This window comes from Saccoglossus kowalevskii, chromosome 9 (genome assembly GCF_978046115.1).
Source record: "Saccoglossus kowalevskii chromosome 9, keSacKowa6.1, whole genome shotgun sequence".
Lineage (NCBI taxonomy): Eukaryota > Metazoa > Hemichordata > Enteropneusta > Harrimaniidae > Saccoglossus > Saccoglossus kowalevskii.
In genome coordinates, this window is record NC_140649.1 from 33,182,546 (window position 1) to 33,201,747 (window position 19,202).

Sequence of the window (19,202 nt, forward strand, 5' to 3'; positions counted from 1 at the left end):
GAACTATCATCAAACAATCTCAGTCCTTAACATCAAATAAAAAAATTAGGTGTGGCACATAAACTTTTGTTTACAATAATAATATTTTACTTAACCTAAGCATGCTTTAAGGCTCCCTAGCTACATGGTGGACAAAGCGCAACATCAGAAGTATGAGTAATGGCCTTCTGATTGTACCAGGATTAAATATCACAACAGAAACATAAAACCAGTTGAGATGACACAAAATAACTATGACATTAAACACAACAAACTTGAAAATACAGATTGCACATTATTCAAAAATCAAGTCACCATCTGTTCGGGGGGGGGGGGGGGGGGGGGGCTATGCAATGCTGTTTTGACCATACCCTTTTTTTCATTTTCAATCAGTCAGTGAAAGTACACAAAGCTATCACATGACCATACTGATTCAAGAAAATTTCATGTATTTTACAACTACCATCTACAGTGTCTTGCCAAGAGTTCAGAAAATAATTGCCACATACCCAGAGAATGATTGAAATATCCAACTGTGTACACTTTCTATGAGAATATCAATAACTTTCATTCATAATGATGAAGGCAGTGCGAGTCAAAATTAAATTTCACATTACTGAGTATGTTAGTATGCATACATGCAATGTCTTATGGGAGAATGAAAAACTACTAGTAACACTGGGAATTCAATGAATTCAATGTCATTTAAGAAAAACATATTTCACCAATATTAATTTACATATCAATGAAAACAAATGACTTTTTTATCCAATATTACCAAGCAAATTTGAAAACATACAAACCAGGGCAAAAACTCTTGTTTCTCAGAAAATTGCCCAGTGACCCCAATTATTCATCGTTGACATCATAATGACACTAACGATAATCAGATATGAGCCCTCTATGGCTAAAAAAGTAACAAAAACACATTTCTGCTAGTAAAGGACAGTATTTACAGAAGTTTAAATTGTCTTTTTTTTACTTGCAGTGAACACAATATTTGATGCTTACAATCAAAATGCAATATGAATTGATGTATTTCTGAAATGAAAATGAAATATTTATTTTGTAAATTTAAAGCGCGGCAGTCGTCGCGCCACGTCCTGTTCGATATGGGACTCATAGCGACGCATACAACGCGTGTAAAATACATTGTTTATTTACATGAAATTCGAACACGCGCTGCGAGACGACCACTGCACTTTAAAATTGACACTGGAATGCTATGACAACGTGGTGGGTTAGCGTCAGACATCAACTCACTCTGTAGACCATGTTATATGATTGCATAAAACATGTCAAAAATCATTTCAAAACATTAATGATTGTTAATTGTTATTTTTAAAATATTCACATGAGTTTTTTCTAAATTTCAGAACATATACTACTGTAAAATACTTTATTTTCGCTTGGAATTTATTTTCGCTGAAGGAATGATTCAGTGAAAATAAAATCCAGCTAAAATACCCTTTTTCCTATAATTTACATTCATCAAAAATCAGTGAAAATAAATTCCATACAAAACACTCAAAAACACTTTAAAGCGAAAATAAATTCCAGCTAAAATAAAGTATTTTACAGTATATCATATAAATTTACCCTGCTACCATAGGATTGTTTTTTTCAATACAATGATTTAATGGTATAAATTTCACTGTGACTCAATGTCTTTAAAACCCCAATGAAATAACGGCTTCAAAATTTTTTAATTTTATCCGACTTGTGGTGATTCCTATGTCACCTGTGAAATAAAAAGGTCTATAGATCCTTGAGTACAAACAGTGACAATCACGTGATATAATCCAGTTCAGTAAAATAGAATTACAATATATACAATATGAAATCCGATATTGAACAAATAAATTTAATACAATAGATCTCACAATACCAACAAGATTATTTTAGAGTGTTTTATGTTAAATATTACTCCAATAAAATGTCAATCTTGATGCATAGTTTTGATGTATGATATCTCTAATAACAATATTCTGAACCCATGAACCACTATAATTACATCTGTGAGGCATGTTCGGCAGTAGACCCCTCAGTGGCCAGCAAAGTAGACGCCATTCTTACCACATTCACCAATTTTTCTAGTTCGGTCTTCACTGGCGCAACATTTTCATTGTTATTACCGAACCAGTTGCCATACACGGCGACGTCCCTTAGCTTCCTATCACTGCACTTGGGTTTCAGTGACGATGCAAACTGTAGCAGTCCATTGGCGGTAATGCAGTTAGAACTGAAGACAAAATTAATCAGTTGATTGATTACATTGACATGTGAGCATCAAAGAATAATTCCATTGTCATAATCTGCTGAAAGTGTTCTCATATAGTTTAAACAAACTGTCTAGGTGCTGTTTGCATATGCATAGCCAGCTGTCTAGGTGCTGTTTGCATATGCATAGTCAGCCGTATAGGTGCTGTTTGCATATGCATAGTCAGCTGTCTAGGTGCTGTTTGCATATGCATAGTCAGCTGTCTAGGTGCTGTTTGCATATCTATAGTCAACTGTCTAGGTGCTGTTTGCATATGCATAGTCAACTGTCTAGGTGCTGTTTGCATATGCATAGTCAGCCGTATAGGTGCTGTTTGCATATGCATAGTCAGCCGTATAGGTGCTGTTTGCATATGCATAGTCAGCCGTCTAGGTGCTGTTTGCATATGCATAGTCAGCCGTATAGGTGCTGTTTGCATATGCATAGTCAGCTGTCTAGGTGCTGTTTGCATATGCATAGTCAGCCGTCTAGGTGCTGTTTGCACATGCATAGAAACTGTCTAGGTGCTGTTTGCACATGCATGGACACTGTCTAGCTGCTGTTTGCATATGCATAGTCAGCATTCTAGTTACTATTTGCATATGCATAGTCAGCCGTCTAGGTGCTGTTTGCATATGCATAGTTAGCTGTCTAGGTGCTGTTTGCATATGCATAGTCAGCTGTCTAGGTGCTGTTTGCATATGCATAGTCAGCTGTCTAGGGGCTGTTTGCATATGCATAGCCAGCTGTCTAGGTGCAGTTTGCATATGCATAGTTAGCTGTCTAGGTGCTGTTTGCATATGCATAGTTAGCTGTCTAGGTGCTGTTTGCATATGCATAGCCAGCTGTCTAGGTGCTGTTTGCATATGCATAGTCAGCATTCTAGTTACTATTTGCATATGCATAGTCAGCTTTCTAGTTACTATTTGCATATGCATAGTCAGCTGTCTAGGTGCTGTTTGCATATGCATAGTCAGCTTTCTAGTTACTATTTGCATATGCATAGTCAGCTGTCTAGGTGCTGTTTGCATATGCATAGTCAGCTGTCTAGGTGCTGTTTGCATATGCATAGTTAGCTGTCTAGGTGCTGTTTGCATATGCATAGCCAGCTGTCTAGGTGCTGTTTGCATATGCATAGTCAGCTGTCTAGGTGCTGTTTGCATATGCATAGTCAGCTGTCTAGGGGCTGTTTGCATATGCATAGCCAGCTGTCTAGGTGCAGTTTGCATATGCATAGTCAGCTTTCTAGTTACTATTTGCATATGCATAGCCAGCTGTCTAGGTGCTGTTTGCATATGCATAGTCAGCTTTCTAGTTACTATTTGCATATGCATAGTCAGCTTTCTAGTTACTATTTGCATATGCATAGTTAGCTGTCTAGGTGCTGTTTGCATATGCATAGTTAGCTGTCTAGGTGCTGTTTGCATATGCATAGCCAGCTGTCTAGGTGCTGTTTGCATATGCATAGTCAGCTGTCTAGGTGCTGTTTGCATATGCATAGTCAGCTGTCTAGGGGCTGTTTGCATATGCATAGCCAGCTGTCTAGGTGCAGTTTGCATATGCATAGTCAGCCGTCTAGGGGCTGTTTGCATATGCATAGTCAGCTGTCTAGGTGCTGTTTGCATATGCATAGTTAGCTGTCTAGGTGCTGTTTGCATATGCATAGCCAGCTGTCTAGGTGCTGTTTGCATATGCATAGCCAGCTGTCTAGGTGCTGTTTGCATATGCATAGTCAGCATTCTAGTTACTATTTGCATATGCATAGTCAGCTTTCTAGTTACTATTTGCATATGCATAGTCAGCTGTCTAGGTGCTGTTTGCATATGCATAGTCAGCTTTCTAGTTACTATTTGCATATGCATAGTCAGCTGTCTAGGTGCTGTTTGCATATGCATAGTCAGCTTTCTAGTTACTATTTGCATATGCATAGTCAGCTGTCTAGGTGCTGTTTGCATATGCATAGTCAGCTGTCTAGGTGCTGTTTGCATATCTATAGCCAGCATTCTAGGTGCTGTTTGCATATACATATTCAGCTGTCTAGGTGCTGTTATATCTATAGCATGTACACCCTAACATTTTATGCCATGTGAATCAGTTTTCATTTCATTTTATTTCATATCACATCTCACTCAGTCTTACATGAAATAACAAGTAAACAAAACATGCATTATAACTCTTACCTATCGTGGCTTTACATATTAAGCAAAACATAAGCCATTTTACATACTAGACAACATGGTATTGTCATAAAAGTTCTTCAGTGATATCAAAATGATGTAAATTGGTAAAACCAATATTGTTCAAAATGCCAACTGTGTTTGGCTATGTTAATCATGCATCATTTATAATATAGCAAATTTCTCAAAAACATTATTTTCAATTATTATTTAAACCAAAACGAATCCCCCACAACACCATATTAGATGAAAAGGGTTTATGTCAACTAGGATAACGTGTGTGGTGAACCTGATCACATAATCACTATTAGATCATTTTGAAAATGACAATGTGATGAATTCATTATTTTTGTTATAAATATATACACCGATATATATATATATATTAACACTATCAGAATTGAATAGATTTAGTAAAATTTTTGTTGTTGTTGTTAAAATGAATTTACTTACAAATAAAGGATTACATTATTATGTGATAATGTAAAGCTACGTCGTCATAACAAATCTAATATCAGAACAATATCAACAACAATCTTCACTAAGTTACATGACAGAAAGGTTTTGTTGCCATAGGTCACTTACAAAAAAACGTGAATTGGTGAAGTTCATGTTTTCATGCAGAAGAGGTGTATGTATGGAAAATGTGGTAATTTTCATTGCAGAGAGCAAGTATTATTTAAATTGGGAAATCAGACAACATTTACTGAAATTAACAAAATTATTGACGTGGCAAGGTCAAAATATAATAAATGTGGAATTCGATAAATGTGGTTTGGTACTGAACAGCAGTTAGAGGATTCTTCTCTTTGTTACAAAACAAAACAATATGCACGACAGTGACAAAATGATTTGAATGGGAGAATCAATCATATCTATGTGAGCAGGGTGCATAGCATTCACAGCTGTGACGTTTTAATTGTGTGAAATATTGCTACTTATATGTTGAATGTCATATTCAATATAATATATACAAGTCAATAAAAATGACATAGTCCCTGTTGGTACTCTTTCAAAGTGAACTTTAATCTGGCTAAACATCAGACTTCCCAAAGAAAAAGGTGGATTATGAAACAAAACAATTTTTATGCAATTGCAGAATAAAGCAATGAAGAATTTAAAAGTCAGAATTGTTAGGGACAACATCGAAAGTTCAATGTAGGATAAAAAACTGAATTCCTTGAGCCCCCCCCCCCCCCCGAAACTTAATTGATAAATATTGATCATGGCGTCAGACTACATTCAGCATTAAATACAAATTGATAATCGGACAGTAGTATGACATAGCAGTTGATTGTCGGGTGGGTGTAAAAAGTCCTGAAATTGACCTCATTTGAAGCACATACTAGTAGTTACACTCAGACCAAACCATTTTCTTGTCTTGGATGTTTTTTTATTTATTTTCTGTTATTTCTGTCCATGATTGGATAGAAAAAAACGAACTACAAATACTCAAAGATTTTTTTGACTTCATTAAAAAATAAAATTGTAGGATGAACTTTTTGAGGTCAAAACCCCCAACCCCCAAACTAAAGCAAATAAGTTTTTTATCCGGCATCGATCTTTTGACGTGGTCCCTTAGTGGTTAGTATGACAGAAGGATACATCAGTAGTGTGGTGTTACACTTCTAGTTGGTGGTATGATGGCTGATAACACATATTCATTGATATTACTATTTATTTTGACTGACACTCATATGACAGAAATGATACAAACTGGAGCCAGTTTTTTTCTGATAATGAGATTGGTCAAGACACGTCAGAGAAACAGCACTGGAATCACATTCATTACAGCAAAATGGTCACTAGTCAGCCATTTTGAATCCAATATTTGAAAGAAATTATATGCATCAAGTCCCATGATATTCAATGTATGTACTAAATCTGATTAAAATATGTACCAGATTGGCAGACATGTTTGATTTTGATGCATTTTTTTGACATTAAAATGGAGGCTATTTAACCAATTAGTAGTGCATATGCTCATGTATGTGACAGAAGATATGTATATAGACAAAACAAATCATATTATCCAGCATACAATAAATGCAATATTTGGTTTAGGTGTTTCTATTAGAGATGTGCTTCTAATAAAGCAAATATGGTATTCTCATGTCACAACACTAACTGTAAAACCTAATAGCAGTTCGTTAAGATGTTTTGCTGATTATTAAAAAAACGTTTTTTCTGCTTTTTTCCTTTCATGTTGGAAATCAGAGTAAAAATGCCAATTTTGACCATTTCCCACATTTCAAATCATTGTTTGATGATTTTTTTCTTCTCTATTTTTCGGTATTTTTATGGCATGAAATGATAATGATATATAACGGTATTCTTTAATGAGACTTGGACCTCTGTTACTGGCTCTACAACCAAGGTATATCATGTGATAAACTTACAGTATTTAGATAGTATCTACTTCTTACCTGATGTCTAGGACTTCAATATTTGATATGCATTTATTGTCTTCAGTTTGGAAAACACTGCCAAGTTTAATGACATTGCTGTCACCTATGAAGAATAACAACAAGGACAGCGTTACAGCAAACAACAGAGGAGTTCTCTAGCTCCTTGGACTCAAATGTGTGTCTGTCACATGTTGGTACATACCTAGTCTGTTCTCTGCAATCCATAGCACTCTCAAATTTGTATTCAGTCGTAATGCATCAACCAATCTACTAGACAAGTCTAACAACAAGGAAAACCATGAAAACAAAAGTTTATGTTGTGCAAAATATAGAGGGCAGTATAAGTGGAAGAACATAAGTAAACATCAACTAATTCTAATTTTTACTGCTTTGTTGGAATATTGTTACTATATTTTACAAGATAAAGATATGCTGGTGTATATTGCACCCAGTACTGTAAAATACTTTATTTTTGCTGAAAAAAATTTCACTGAAAAGATATTTTGACTGTTTTTTTCACTGGATTATATTTTCACTAAATTTTGATAAGTTGAATTGTAAAATATAGGAAAAATGTATTTTCACTGGATTTTATTTCCACTGATTCATTCCTTCAGCAAAAATAGCAAAAATAAATCTCAATTAAATATAAAGTAATTTACATTAATTAAAAAGATGGTAGTTTCTTAATTTGTTTGAGATCTGTAGTCATATTGGGAGCACCTAATAAGGTGTACAGTACAGTTGAGCATGGCATTCAAATACATAACAGTGTGAACCAAAACTACTTGCTTTTGTACCAACGATTAACAAATTTGTTCCAGGCATGTCTGAAAAAATATATTGAACAATAGAAGGTCAAACCCAAAAACATAAGTCCCCATTTCAAACTACATCTGATGGGGACAAATAAATACTTACTTCCAAGTTTACAATGATTGATATTTAGCCTTGCCAAGGAACTACTTTGTATCATAGCAACAAGTCCACTATCATCTTGTGTCTCCTCATTCGTAAGATGATATGAATTGTCACTCACATCCAAACTTTCGATTTGATAAGAATCTAAAATGATAACAATATGTCTCGATCATCGAACAATTGTAGTTCAACATACTAGTACATCATATTTCAAAAAAAAATACAAATTCTTGTATATTCATTGACTTGTCAAACCTAAAAATATTTGTACTGTGTAGCCTGAACTATTTATTTGTTATGTAACCGTTTCTCGATTGACAGACAATAGTAAACAAACAAGCACATTGTTGTTAGTGGGGGTCGAAAATTGAGCTATATGAACAATCAAATTTGCAATGTTTATTTGTAATTTTCAATCTACATTCACTCATTCTGTTTATTGTGTAGGTGTTTACAAATGGAAAAGATTTGTTGATAGCATCCCCTTGAGACCGACATGTACGTTATTATTCATCAGAATCAAACAAAATTAAATTTTTACATCATGTTATGGAAGTACATATACTGTGTCATGTTCTAGAAGCACATACACTATGTGTCATGTTCTAGAAGCACATACACTATGTGTCATGTTCTGGAATATAATTACTATGTGCCATGTTCTGGAAGTACATATACTGTGTCATGTTCTGGAAGTACATTTACTGTGTCATGTTTTGGAAGTACATACACTATGTGTCATGTTCTAGAAGCATATACACCATGTGTCATGTTCTGGAATATAATAACTATGTACCATATTCTGGAAGTACATACACTATGTGCCATGTTATGGAAGTACATACACTATGTGTCATGTTCTGGAATATAATTACTATGTGTTATGTTCTGGAATATAATTACTATGTATCATTTTCTGGAATATAATTACTATGTGCCATGTTCTGGAAGTACATACACTATGTGTCATGTTCTGGAATATAATTACTATGTATCATTTTCTGGAATATAATTACTATGTGCTATGTTCTGGAAGTACATACACTATGTGTCATGTTCTGGAATATAATTACTATGTGTCATTTTCTGGATTATAATTACTATGTGTCATGTTCTGGAAGTACATACACTATGTGCTATGTTCTGGAAGTACATACACTATGTGTCATGTTCTGGAATATAATTACTATGTGTCATGTTCTGGAAGTACATACACTATGTGCTATGTTCTGGAAGTACATACACTATGTGTCATGTTCTGGAATATAATTACTATGTGTCATTTTCTGGATTATAATTACTATGTGTCATGTTCTGGAAGTACATACACTATGTGCTATGTTCTGGAAGTACATACACTATGTGTCATGTTCTGGAATATAATTACTATGTGTCATGTTCTGGAAGTACATACACTATGTGCTATGTTCTGGAAGTACATACACTATGTGTCATGTTCTGGAAGTGAATATACTGTGTCATGTTGATGGCAAGTTCAAAGTGAATATATACCATATGTCATGTTGATGGCAAGTTCAAAGTGAATATACACCATATGTCATGTTGATGGCAAGTTCAAAGTGAATATATACCATACGTCATGTTGATGGCAAGTTCAAAGTGAATATATACCATATGTCATGTTGATGACAAGTTCAAAGTGAATATATACCATATGTCATGTTGATGGCAAGTTCAAAGTGAATATACACCATATGTCATGTTGATGGCAAGTTCAAAGTGAATATACACCATATGTCATGTTGATGGCAAGTTCAAAGTGAATATATACCATATGTCATGTTGATGGCAAGTTCAAAGTGAATATATACCATATGTCATGTTGATGGCAAGTTCAAAGTGAATATACACCATATGTCATGTTGATGGCAAGTTCAAAGTGAATATATACCATATGTCATGTTGATGGCAAGTTCAAAGTGAATATACACCATATGTCATGTTGATGGCAAGTTCAAAGTGAACATATACCATATGTCATGTTGATGGCAAGTTCAAAGTGAATATATACCATATGTCATGTTGATGACAAGTTCAAAGTGAATATATACCATATGTCATGTTGATGGCAAGTTCAAAGTGAATATACACCATATGTCATGTTGATGGCAAGTTCAAAGTGAATATATACCATATGTCATGTTGATGGCAAGTTCAAAGTGAATATATACCATATGTCATGTTGATGGCAAGTTCAAAGTGAATATACACCATATGTCATGTTGATGGCAAGTTCAAAGTGAATATACACCATATGTCATGTTGTTGGCAAGTTCAAAGTGAATATATACCATATGTCATGTTGATGGCAAGTTCAAAGTGAATATACACCATATGTCATGTTGATGAACACGTTTCTACTCAAATATGACAACTTACCAGTCACTGCTTGAAATACACAATTTAGCTGTTCATACATTAAAGAGCAGTCACTTAAGTTGAGATGACGTAGTGCTGCGTCATGTTTCATCATAAATGACAGGCCAGTGATATCATCAAGGCTTCTCAGTCTCATCCCTCCTAAGCTGAGGCTATAAGCGAAGCTGAACGGAGTTTGCACTGAAAGGAAAAACTATATGTGGTGAGTTATTCAGGGTTATTTGTGGAAAGTTGGGAATTGTATATACTATTATCATACAGCTATAGATAATTAGCAGCTTGGCATAATCCCAAATAGATATTCATCACTTTTTTAGGTGATTGCATAGTTTTGTTGCAATCTGAATATTACATGCATAATGCATATATATTTCTCTGCGTTTACGATGTCTGTGTACAGTATACGTACATACCATTAGCAAAACTGTTGTGACTGAATAGAGTTGATGATTCATCTTCTAGAAAACTCAATTCTGTATAGGATAGGTCAAACTTTACGAATCTTGCACTTTCAGATTCACACCTATAACGAACAAATGTGCATTTCAGATTCACAATCAGCTGAGATGGTAGTTTTTATATATTTTCCAACAATTGCTTTCAGTCATTCATTCAAGGGCGGTGGCCGTCGCATCGCGCATGTGCAACATTTGTGTTGATAGATATTGATTATCCCATAATGCAATGCGCTTTTTAAATTAAATCACCAGTACTAGTTTTGCCCTGGACACCACTTGCACTAATTATCGCCAATGACTCCTTTGATACCATCCAAACACCAAAAAAAAATCTTATTGAAGCTTTGAAACTTCTCAGTTTGTATTTGTTTGTGTGCGCAACAGTCAAAATCGCCATCTTTGCTTTGCTTATATGAGACCCATATCTCGCGCATGCACGGCGCGACAACTACCACCCTTTTATTTATATATTTATTTATTTAATTCACAATTAGGTTGTCATTGTTACTGATGACTCAACAATTCTCACCTTGTATAGCAGTGAATAAGTTGGAGTACTTGAAGTTTTGGCAACGTATCATAGTCACATATAACTAGATGAGTCAGGTGACTGTTTTTACTGCCGTCTATAAGTCCTTGTAAAATGTACTTGTATACTGCACAGTCCTTATGGTGGGCTGAAATAGAAACAAAATAGAATTATGGAGAATGAAATTGACACATATCATAGATATATCAGTATTCAAAGTATAAGCCTACACATTAAATGAAATAACACAGAATGTGTCTAAATTTCATCATCTTGTATTATGACTGAGCTAATATACAATGTATCTATAAGAATCTTGGTACAAACAAAGCTCGGGCGGCCAAACAATTTGTTTTGAGAAAATGATTATTACCATTTAAATACATCAGTAATGGCATTTTTGTTTTGTTTTTATGATTGGTTCCTATAGTATCTCCAAAAGTATTAGGACAAATACAAAATAAGATGATCATTAAAGAGACCATATTGACAAGAACTTCCTATACTTGAGAATCACTGCCTGAAGTTTAAACATTCACATACAAGCCAGTACTGACTCTCTACTGAAGTCTTGAGTGATTGCAAAATTTTACCTCCATGGTCAGTTCGGAATCATACTATTATTGGTTGATAATTATAGCTCCTAATTTGAATATGCTAATTTTCAAAACAATGGATGACAGTTCCCCACATGCTTTATCAAGTGATTGTTGCCACAATGATGAAAGTGAGACTGCCCACTCTCATCAATCCATTCATATTCTGTGTAAATAATAAATCTATAGTCACATGGCACCCATCAAATGCATGTAGTGAGACGACTCCCAGGCTTTTTACATACTTACGACAATAATTCAATGTCAGAGCTGTCAGTCGGTTCCAGTTCTTTAACTCTTGACCTAAAACCTTAGCGGCTGAAACTGATATCCAAACACCTTGAAGCACCAATGACCGTAACCCTGGGAACACAGCTTCTGATGGTTCTAATCCTTCGTATAATTCTACCTCTTTCCCATCAAAACCTCTATTTCCATGGCAATTGTAAATTATATCAACATGTTTATTTCGTGCACAACTTTGTCTCTCATCATCTCCAGCGACAGCCATATCAAACAAATCATCAACTTCTTCTTCCGGCTTGTAAACTGTCAAAGCATTGCCATGGCAACATAGTCCATCCTTACATTTATTAGTTGGGGAGCATTTCAGAAACAACGGACAAATGACTTCATCTTTGATAAAACAGTTTATCAGATGTAGTTCTTCAAGTACGCCATTTCTAGTCAGTACATTGACAAGTTCAAGTACGCTGTCGGTGCGACAACGATATAGACTTAAACGTTTTGAATGCTGCTTCAAGTAGTCAAGAGCTATGGTACAGTTGAGTAAATGTTCTATCATTTTCTCATCTATTTTTAGATGGTTATTAGAAGAGTCAGAGAGAAAACTTCTGATTAGTCGCTCAGGATGAACTTCTGTGAATGTTACATCTCTAGCAGTAGCCACAACTGAAAATGGGTTGGTGAAAACTACTGTTAGGAATGATCCATAATCTGTAAGTGAACACAGATATTATTGGATAAAGTTTGTGATAAGACAGCTGTAACAATGTTTTCAAATAAAGAATTGTCTTAACATTGTCTCACTTGAAACATTCAGCAAGCATATATTTTTTAAATTATTCAAATTAACTAATAATGCAAATTGGGTATTAATATTAATATGATAAATAATAAGTTTCATCAAATCCAATAAATGGTTCTTTAGATATCTGTGGAAAAGTCATGGAACACCTAAAAACTAGACAATTATCATGCAAATTAGGTAATTAACACGTATGGATTTAAACCAAAACCTAATCATATCTGTGCATTAGCCCAGAGCAGAGCATAGAGTTTCATAAAAAACCAACATACGGTTCTTGAGATATCAGTGGAACAGGCGGACAGACACGCATGTTTTACCGTTGTTGTGACCACACACATTGAATTAACTTTCAATATAGCTGAATTAACTTTAAATATAGTTGCGTTATGTTTGGATTAAAATGCAAGTCTATATTGCGATTGCGATTTAATTGAAGTTTAATTAAATAAAATTGCAACAAAGTAGAAATAAGGTCATACATCCTGTGATTTAACATAGAAAAGTCTGCAGAGCCTAGGAGTTAGTAAATGGGGTAGGTATGGTAGAGTTATATTAATAAAAATTGTATCACACCTTCCCTTTTAATAATCCTAAGCTATGCAAACTTGACTTAAATTTGATTAAATATTAATAAAAATTATGAAAAATAGTGAGGGTCGTCACTTGGTAGGTTTGTAGTCACTTGGTAGTTGTTAAGTTCAATAGAAGTCGGCACAATGATGATAAGAGAAATGCTTTACACACATTTTTTAATCCTTTGTGTTTGCAAAGGGATTACAGCAGTTGCGTTCACGTTATTCGGTACCCAGTTAGGGCCGACACGGCTCGTGCCGAAATCACGCTCTCATTCGTCTATCTAATATTTGACCCAAACATGGAAAACGATACGCATATCATGATAATAATAATTGCTATATTGAAATTATATCCATCTGTTGTTATGGTATTTATTGCGAGAAGATTCGTGAAGAAGGTTCGAAAAAACAATTAAAAATAATTTTTTCACGTCTGTGTATTATTGCAAGAAAATAGCGGTTGCAGTATCATATGAATATGCGTCGCTGACGACGGTTTGCATTCATTTCATTCATTACTACAGCATCCGTCCATATACTAGTATATCTGCATTTCCTGTCATCGTCATTTCATACTAGTATGATTCAGCACATATATTACCGAGGGAGTGATTTCGGCTCGTGCCGAGTGTTTAGGCAGCAAATCTCGGGACGAGCCGAGTTTCGGTCACAAGTATCTATCGGGACCGAGATCAAGTTTTTTGTGGCATGTGCAGACTTGGTCCCGACCGTTCACACACAAGTTTCGGCACGTCCCGACTCGGCCCCGAGTGTCGGCTCGTGCCAAGATCTCTAATGTGAACGCCACTAAAAATATAATGTTCTTGTCCATATTACATCACGAATATACCAATAGATGGTAATCCAAGGGCACTAGAAAATTAAAATAATATTCAGACACTGTTTACAAATATATTAGTTCCACCTCAACTGCATCTGATAAGACGCAAAGAACAACCAATTATGCATACATCGTTTAAGAAATTTTACTCAAAAGTCAAAAGTTTGTTTTACTTTTTTAAGTGTATATTTAAGAATCTCCACATAACTCAAATTTTTATTAAAATATGACACCATAAAGCACTTTCATCATGCAAGACAGTTCAAGAAAAATAACCAAATTTTAGGATTCACCAAATTTTACAGGGGCTTTTTATACAAATGTAGGTCATGTAAATACAGTCAGCTGACTAGCCAGTCTTGTACTTTCAGTGAAGTCTGTCAAAAGAACTTGTTAATGATTGTCTCAACCAGCCTTTCATATTCACAAAGTGTCTAAAGTGCGTATTACATACATTTAGCAGATTTTGAATTTTGTGTTCAATTCGTTAATTTTTGTTTATGAAATCAAAGCGTAAACTGCGTTCTGAGAAACCATTGATTGAAATATGATCTATTGATGTGTGCTGTGAACTCATGAAATCACAAGATATTCACCACATACTATTGTACATAGATATTGGGAGTGTTTACCTTTATAACGTAGAAAACTAATATTCAGTTAGGGGGCTCATATTACCTACCTATCTTGCTTGTTGAAACAAAATAGATGCGTAGAATATTATTGATGTGGTTCGAAAGATAGGTTTGCAGCCAGTTAGTTGGCTTGCCGGCCGTAGAGTCGATATGTTGAACTCCATTCCAAAACCAATGGATTCCCTCGTGTGTATATCTTCTTGGCCACCTTTTAATTGCATGTTCTTTCCAAAACACTTGGGGATCAATACCTATTACAATTATAAATACACCTCTAGTTGAAGCATTGACATATGTAAAGAGCAGTCGGTAATGTGAACACGTACATGACAAACAATGTCTCTTATCAAAGACACCACAACTACAGTGAATTTCACAAAGGCATGTACATGTTTTAGGGAAACATTATATACCCTGGAAGACCTTCATACTCCTTATTAAAAAATAAACAATACACTTTTATTGGCTAGTGGCGAAGTTTACTGCTGTTGTTATTAAATACACATGTAATAAAGCAACCTATGGGCATTATTATCACAGTAGATTGTAAGCCTGTGTGGATCCGTGACTAACATTTGTTATCACATGTTTGCATGCTGGTCTAAACATATTACGTCACAGTGCAATGACCTGTAGAAATCATTTGGTAATGCCTATTACCCATGAGGTAAAGCTGGTAACCCTGGTTCTCTTAAATTATTGGACAATTTACTACCTTGTAACCATTAATGAAATTCAAGTATGCATGGAAAAACACTGACTTTTCTTTGTATAAGCCAACCCCCTAATTTTCCCGATTTTACATATTCAGGCCCCTGGGCTTATACTCGGCGAAGTATGGTATATGTACAAGTTAAAAAAAAAGAAATTTAGCAATACCTTTTGAAATCACAATATCATGAAGCTGGTACAAATCAAATACATTCAAATGTGGCAAGATTGATAACAATAATGGTCCAGGAACATAGTCTGCAGAAGAAGTACAAGATAGAGAGTTATAACTTACAATAAACAGTACTGCTCAAATACCAATAATGAACATATAGCCCTCTTCTCAAAATGTTTATGTTTCACATGAATATTAATGTTTTTTTTTGGCCCTAGTTAAAAATAACAATTAGTAGTAAACGCCACAAGCATTGAGTTTAACCCTTTAGTGGAATAAATGCAAATGAAAAAGGCAATCCAACCGGCAGTATTGCAATATACTGTTAGCTCATTGTTTTAAAAACAAAATATCAATATTGATATCAGTTTACCATTACAAACTGTTACAAGAGCTTTCAAAATAGCTGAATATGACATCATTGATGCTGAATATGACATCATAGATGCTGATTATGACATCATAGATGCTGATTATGACATCATAGATGCTGATAATGACTTCATATATGCTGATTATGACACCATGGATGCTGATTATGATATCATGGAAGCTAATTATGACATCATAGATGCTGATTATGACATCATATATGCTGATTATGACATCATAGATGCTGATAATGACTTCATATATGCTGATTATGACACCATGGATGCTGATTATGATATCATGGAAGCTAATTATGACATCATGGATGCTGATTATGATATCATGATGTGGTTAAGAAACCATAATTGAACCTTAATGGTAACCAATCAGAATCCATGCATTTTCTGATATACCAGTATATATCTACATTACATATCACTATACACACAAACAAATGTATATGGTTATACGAAAAAGTAAAAAGTATCTTCATCTTCCAAATTAAATTTTGTAGTACCTCAACACTGAATTTGGGTGGGGTTGTTACTTGATAGGAAAAAGCCAAGTTAGGAGGATCCACATCATTTGGGGTTGACCACCAGAAACGCAAGGATGTGAGAATTATTTTTTTCCTTAATTTTGAGTATCATATTTTTTCTTCTGGTATCTAATGTGTATGGAATATACACATACATTTTTTAAGACATACCTGACTTGGTATCAAATTAATACTTGAGTATTTATATGTAATTCTATAGGATGATGTCAGCAGACACAAGCAATTTACTGCCAGGGTTTTGTATCAATCTGGGCCACAAGTGATAACCACGCATACTAGTAATGGCAGCATTAGACACATAGTATAGTCTATCGTATATATATATTTGTTGACATGAATACATACATGTACTGAATATTTAATTTATGGTCAATTGAACATAACACAAGCAGAGTGAAGGAGTTTCTTTTGTACCCGACAGTAACCTGCGCCCTCATACACTCCCCAATTTATTTGTGTAATCCTTATTAAGGTCACTTTTATACTGTAAAATACTTTCTTTTTGCTGGAATTAATTTTTGCTGAAAAGACTTTTTCTGCATTTTGTATGTAATTTATTTTCACTGATTTTTGACGAGGTAAATGTAAAATATAGAAAAAAAGGTATATTCGCTTTATTTTTTTTTCACTTAATCATTCCTTCAGCGAAAATGAATTCCAAGCGAAAATAAAGTATTTCACAGTAGACGGGCAGGCACAGATCTAGAAGCAGTACCTATACACAATTGAATTGGGCGGAGGGTGCCTGGGTGAGGGTTAGAGTTAGGATTAGAGGTGTACAAAAATTTACTTTTTCTATTTGTTACTGTACTGTATTCAATAGACCACTCTTACTATCACGCATTATGCGAGATCTCATAGTAGGCTGCAAAACTCATGTTTGTGTGCGGGGGGGGGGGGTTGTTGTTTGGAAGGGGTGTATTATTAATTGATTATGCACCGTGTTTAGTTACAGATAACAAGCGACTGGGTCTACACACTACCTTGAATCAGTTCGTACCCCATCAACTGAATGTTTTCAGCGACATACCGCGATGCGATCTCGAGGAGAGAGCGAACCATTTCTCGTTTCTGTCACGTCACCATGTTTTGCATTTGGAGTTAATATTTTCACTTGTGGAATTACATAAATGTAGTCTCTATTAATAAATAAGAACAATGATCAAATCATGAAACACTGCATTCAGCAAACCGATCATCCACTGGTGTACTCACCACGAGAACCACCACATGTTTACGAGTAGTAAAGGTTAAAGTTCAGGAATGTACCCACACACGCCGTCCATTAGTAGAGGGCGCTCACCTCGATATACCAGCCAAGTGATTGATGAAACAACGTTGTTAATTGGAAAGAAAGAGAGAGATTGTTATTTCAAAAGTTGGAAAAATGCTTTATTTGACGATGTTCGTAGATCCCCAAACAGTATTAATATTAATACATTTGAGAAAGAACATTGTGTAAGAGCTGCTTGCACCTGTCAGAAAAATGGGGCATAATACAGAAATAGGTCTTGACAAGCAAAAACAAGTGACCACAGGACAGAATGTATACATGTGTAGTTACCAGGATAAGTATATTGCCCTTGTGTGATAAGCTGATTGGACGATGAAATGCTTATTGCTACACACTGCAACCTAGAATAATTTAGTGTACAGGTGATTTTAACATTTAAGATGGAAAACGACAAGTGTATAATCAAGCAGGATTAAGAGGAGCAGGAAAAAATTGAAGGAGGCTGAGAGAAAGAATGAAGACGAGGGCAGGGGAGTGAATGTAAAATGGAATGATGCAAAAGGAGAGATGATGAAATGCGACACAGGTGAATGAAAGATTATGCTTCATATACAACTGATTCATATGCAATTGATTCTTTGGACAGTCCATTCAGAAAAAAAACAGTTATTGGAAGAAGTGAATACGATCAGTAGAAACAAAAAGATGGTAGTTACAGGCAGTGGTATATTAGGATTGGAAGAAGAAATAGCCATGCATGGAGAAACAGTAAAGGAGGAAATAGTGGTGACAGGGAGACTACAGTATCCTGCAAACTAGACATCAGTGGTGAGAATATTTGGCCGAAAGTCACGGTGAGAGCAATCACTTCATGGTACACAGGTAAAACTGAAGCCATGTTTATGATTACTTTTATATATGACTTGATTGTTGTCAATGTTATTAAGGTGCATTTGAAGGATGAATATGATGTAGTGGGAATAGTAAATGACCTAGTTTATGAGGTCAAGGTTTGTGAAAGGTCAAGGTGTACCACATAAACTTGCTACGAAAATACCAGGTGAGAGATGATGATGCGACACTACCAAATAAGAAACATGTTTTGCAGCAGTTAGAGCAGCAACAGTGATAGAAACTGATGAGGAAGAAAATAGAGTGGTGAATGATTTGATATATGACTACTCAATGAATAAGCAAGGACAACACAATTTAAAGCGCGGTAGTCGTCGCGCTGCGCATGTGCGACATTTGTGTTGATAATTATTGATTTTCCCACAATTCAATGCGTTCTTCAAATGGAAATCACAAGTATGAGGTTTGA

General features: G+C 35.0%; 1 protein-coding gene across 2 annotated transcripts; it reads right to left on the bottom strand.

Annotated features, from left to right (window-relative positions):
• Positions 1-411: 411 nt before the first annotated feature.
• Positions 412-17,896, bottom strand: LOC100374753 (leucine-rich repeat-containing protein 41-like). 2 transcript variants are annotated; one of them, XM_078006883.2, is made up of 12 exons: positions 17,863-17,896; positions 17,631-17,786; positions 15,710-15,799; positions 14,878-15,081; positions 11,978-12,685; positions 11,133-11,280; positions 10,559-10,668; positions 10,146-10,325; positions 7,746-7,889; positions 7,027-7,104; positions 6,843-6,927; positions 412-2,221 (listed from the first exon to the last, which is right to left on the bottom strand). In XM_078006883.2, the coding sequence occupies exons 2-12, from the start codon at positions 17,707-17,709 to the stop codon at positions 1,990-1,992; spliced, it is 2,058 nt and encodes a 685-aa protein (XP_077863009.2). In that variant the 5' UTR covers positions 17,710-17,786; positions 17,863-17,896; the 3' UTR covers positions 412-1,989. The 2 variants fall into 2 exon arrangements, with proteins under 2 accessions (XP_077863009.2, XP_085359958.1); XM_085503832.1 differs by having other exon boundaries at positions 17,631-17,869.
• Positions 17,897-19,202: the final 1,306 nt, after the last annotated feature.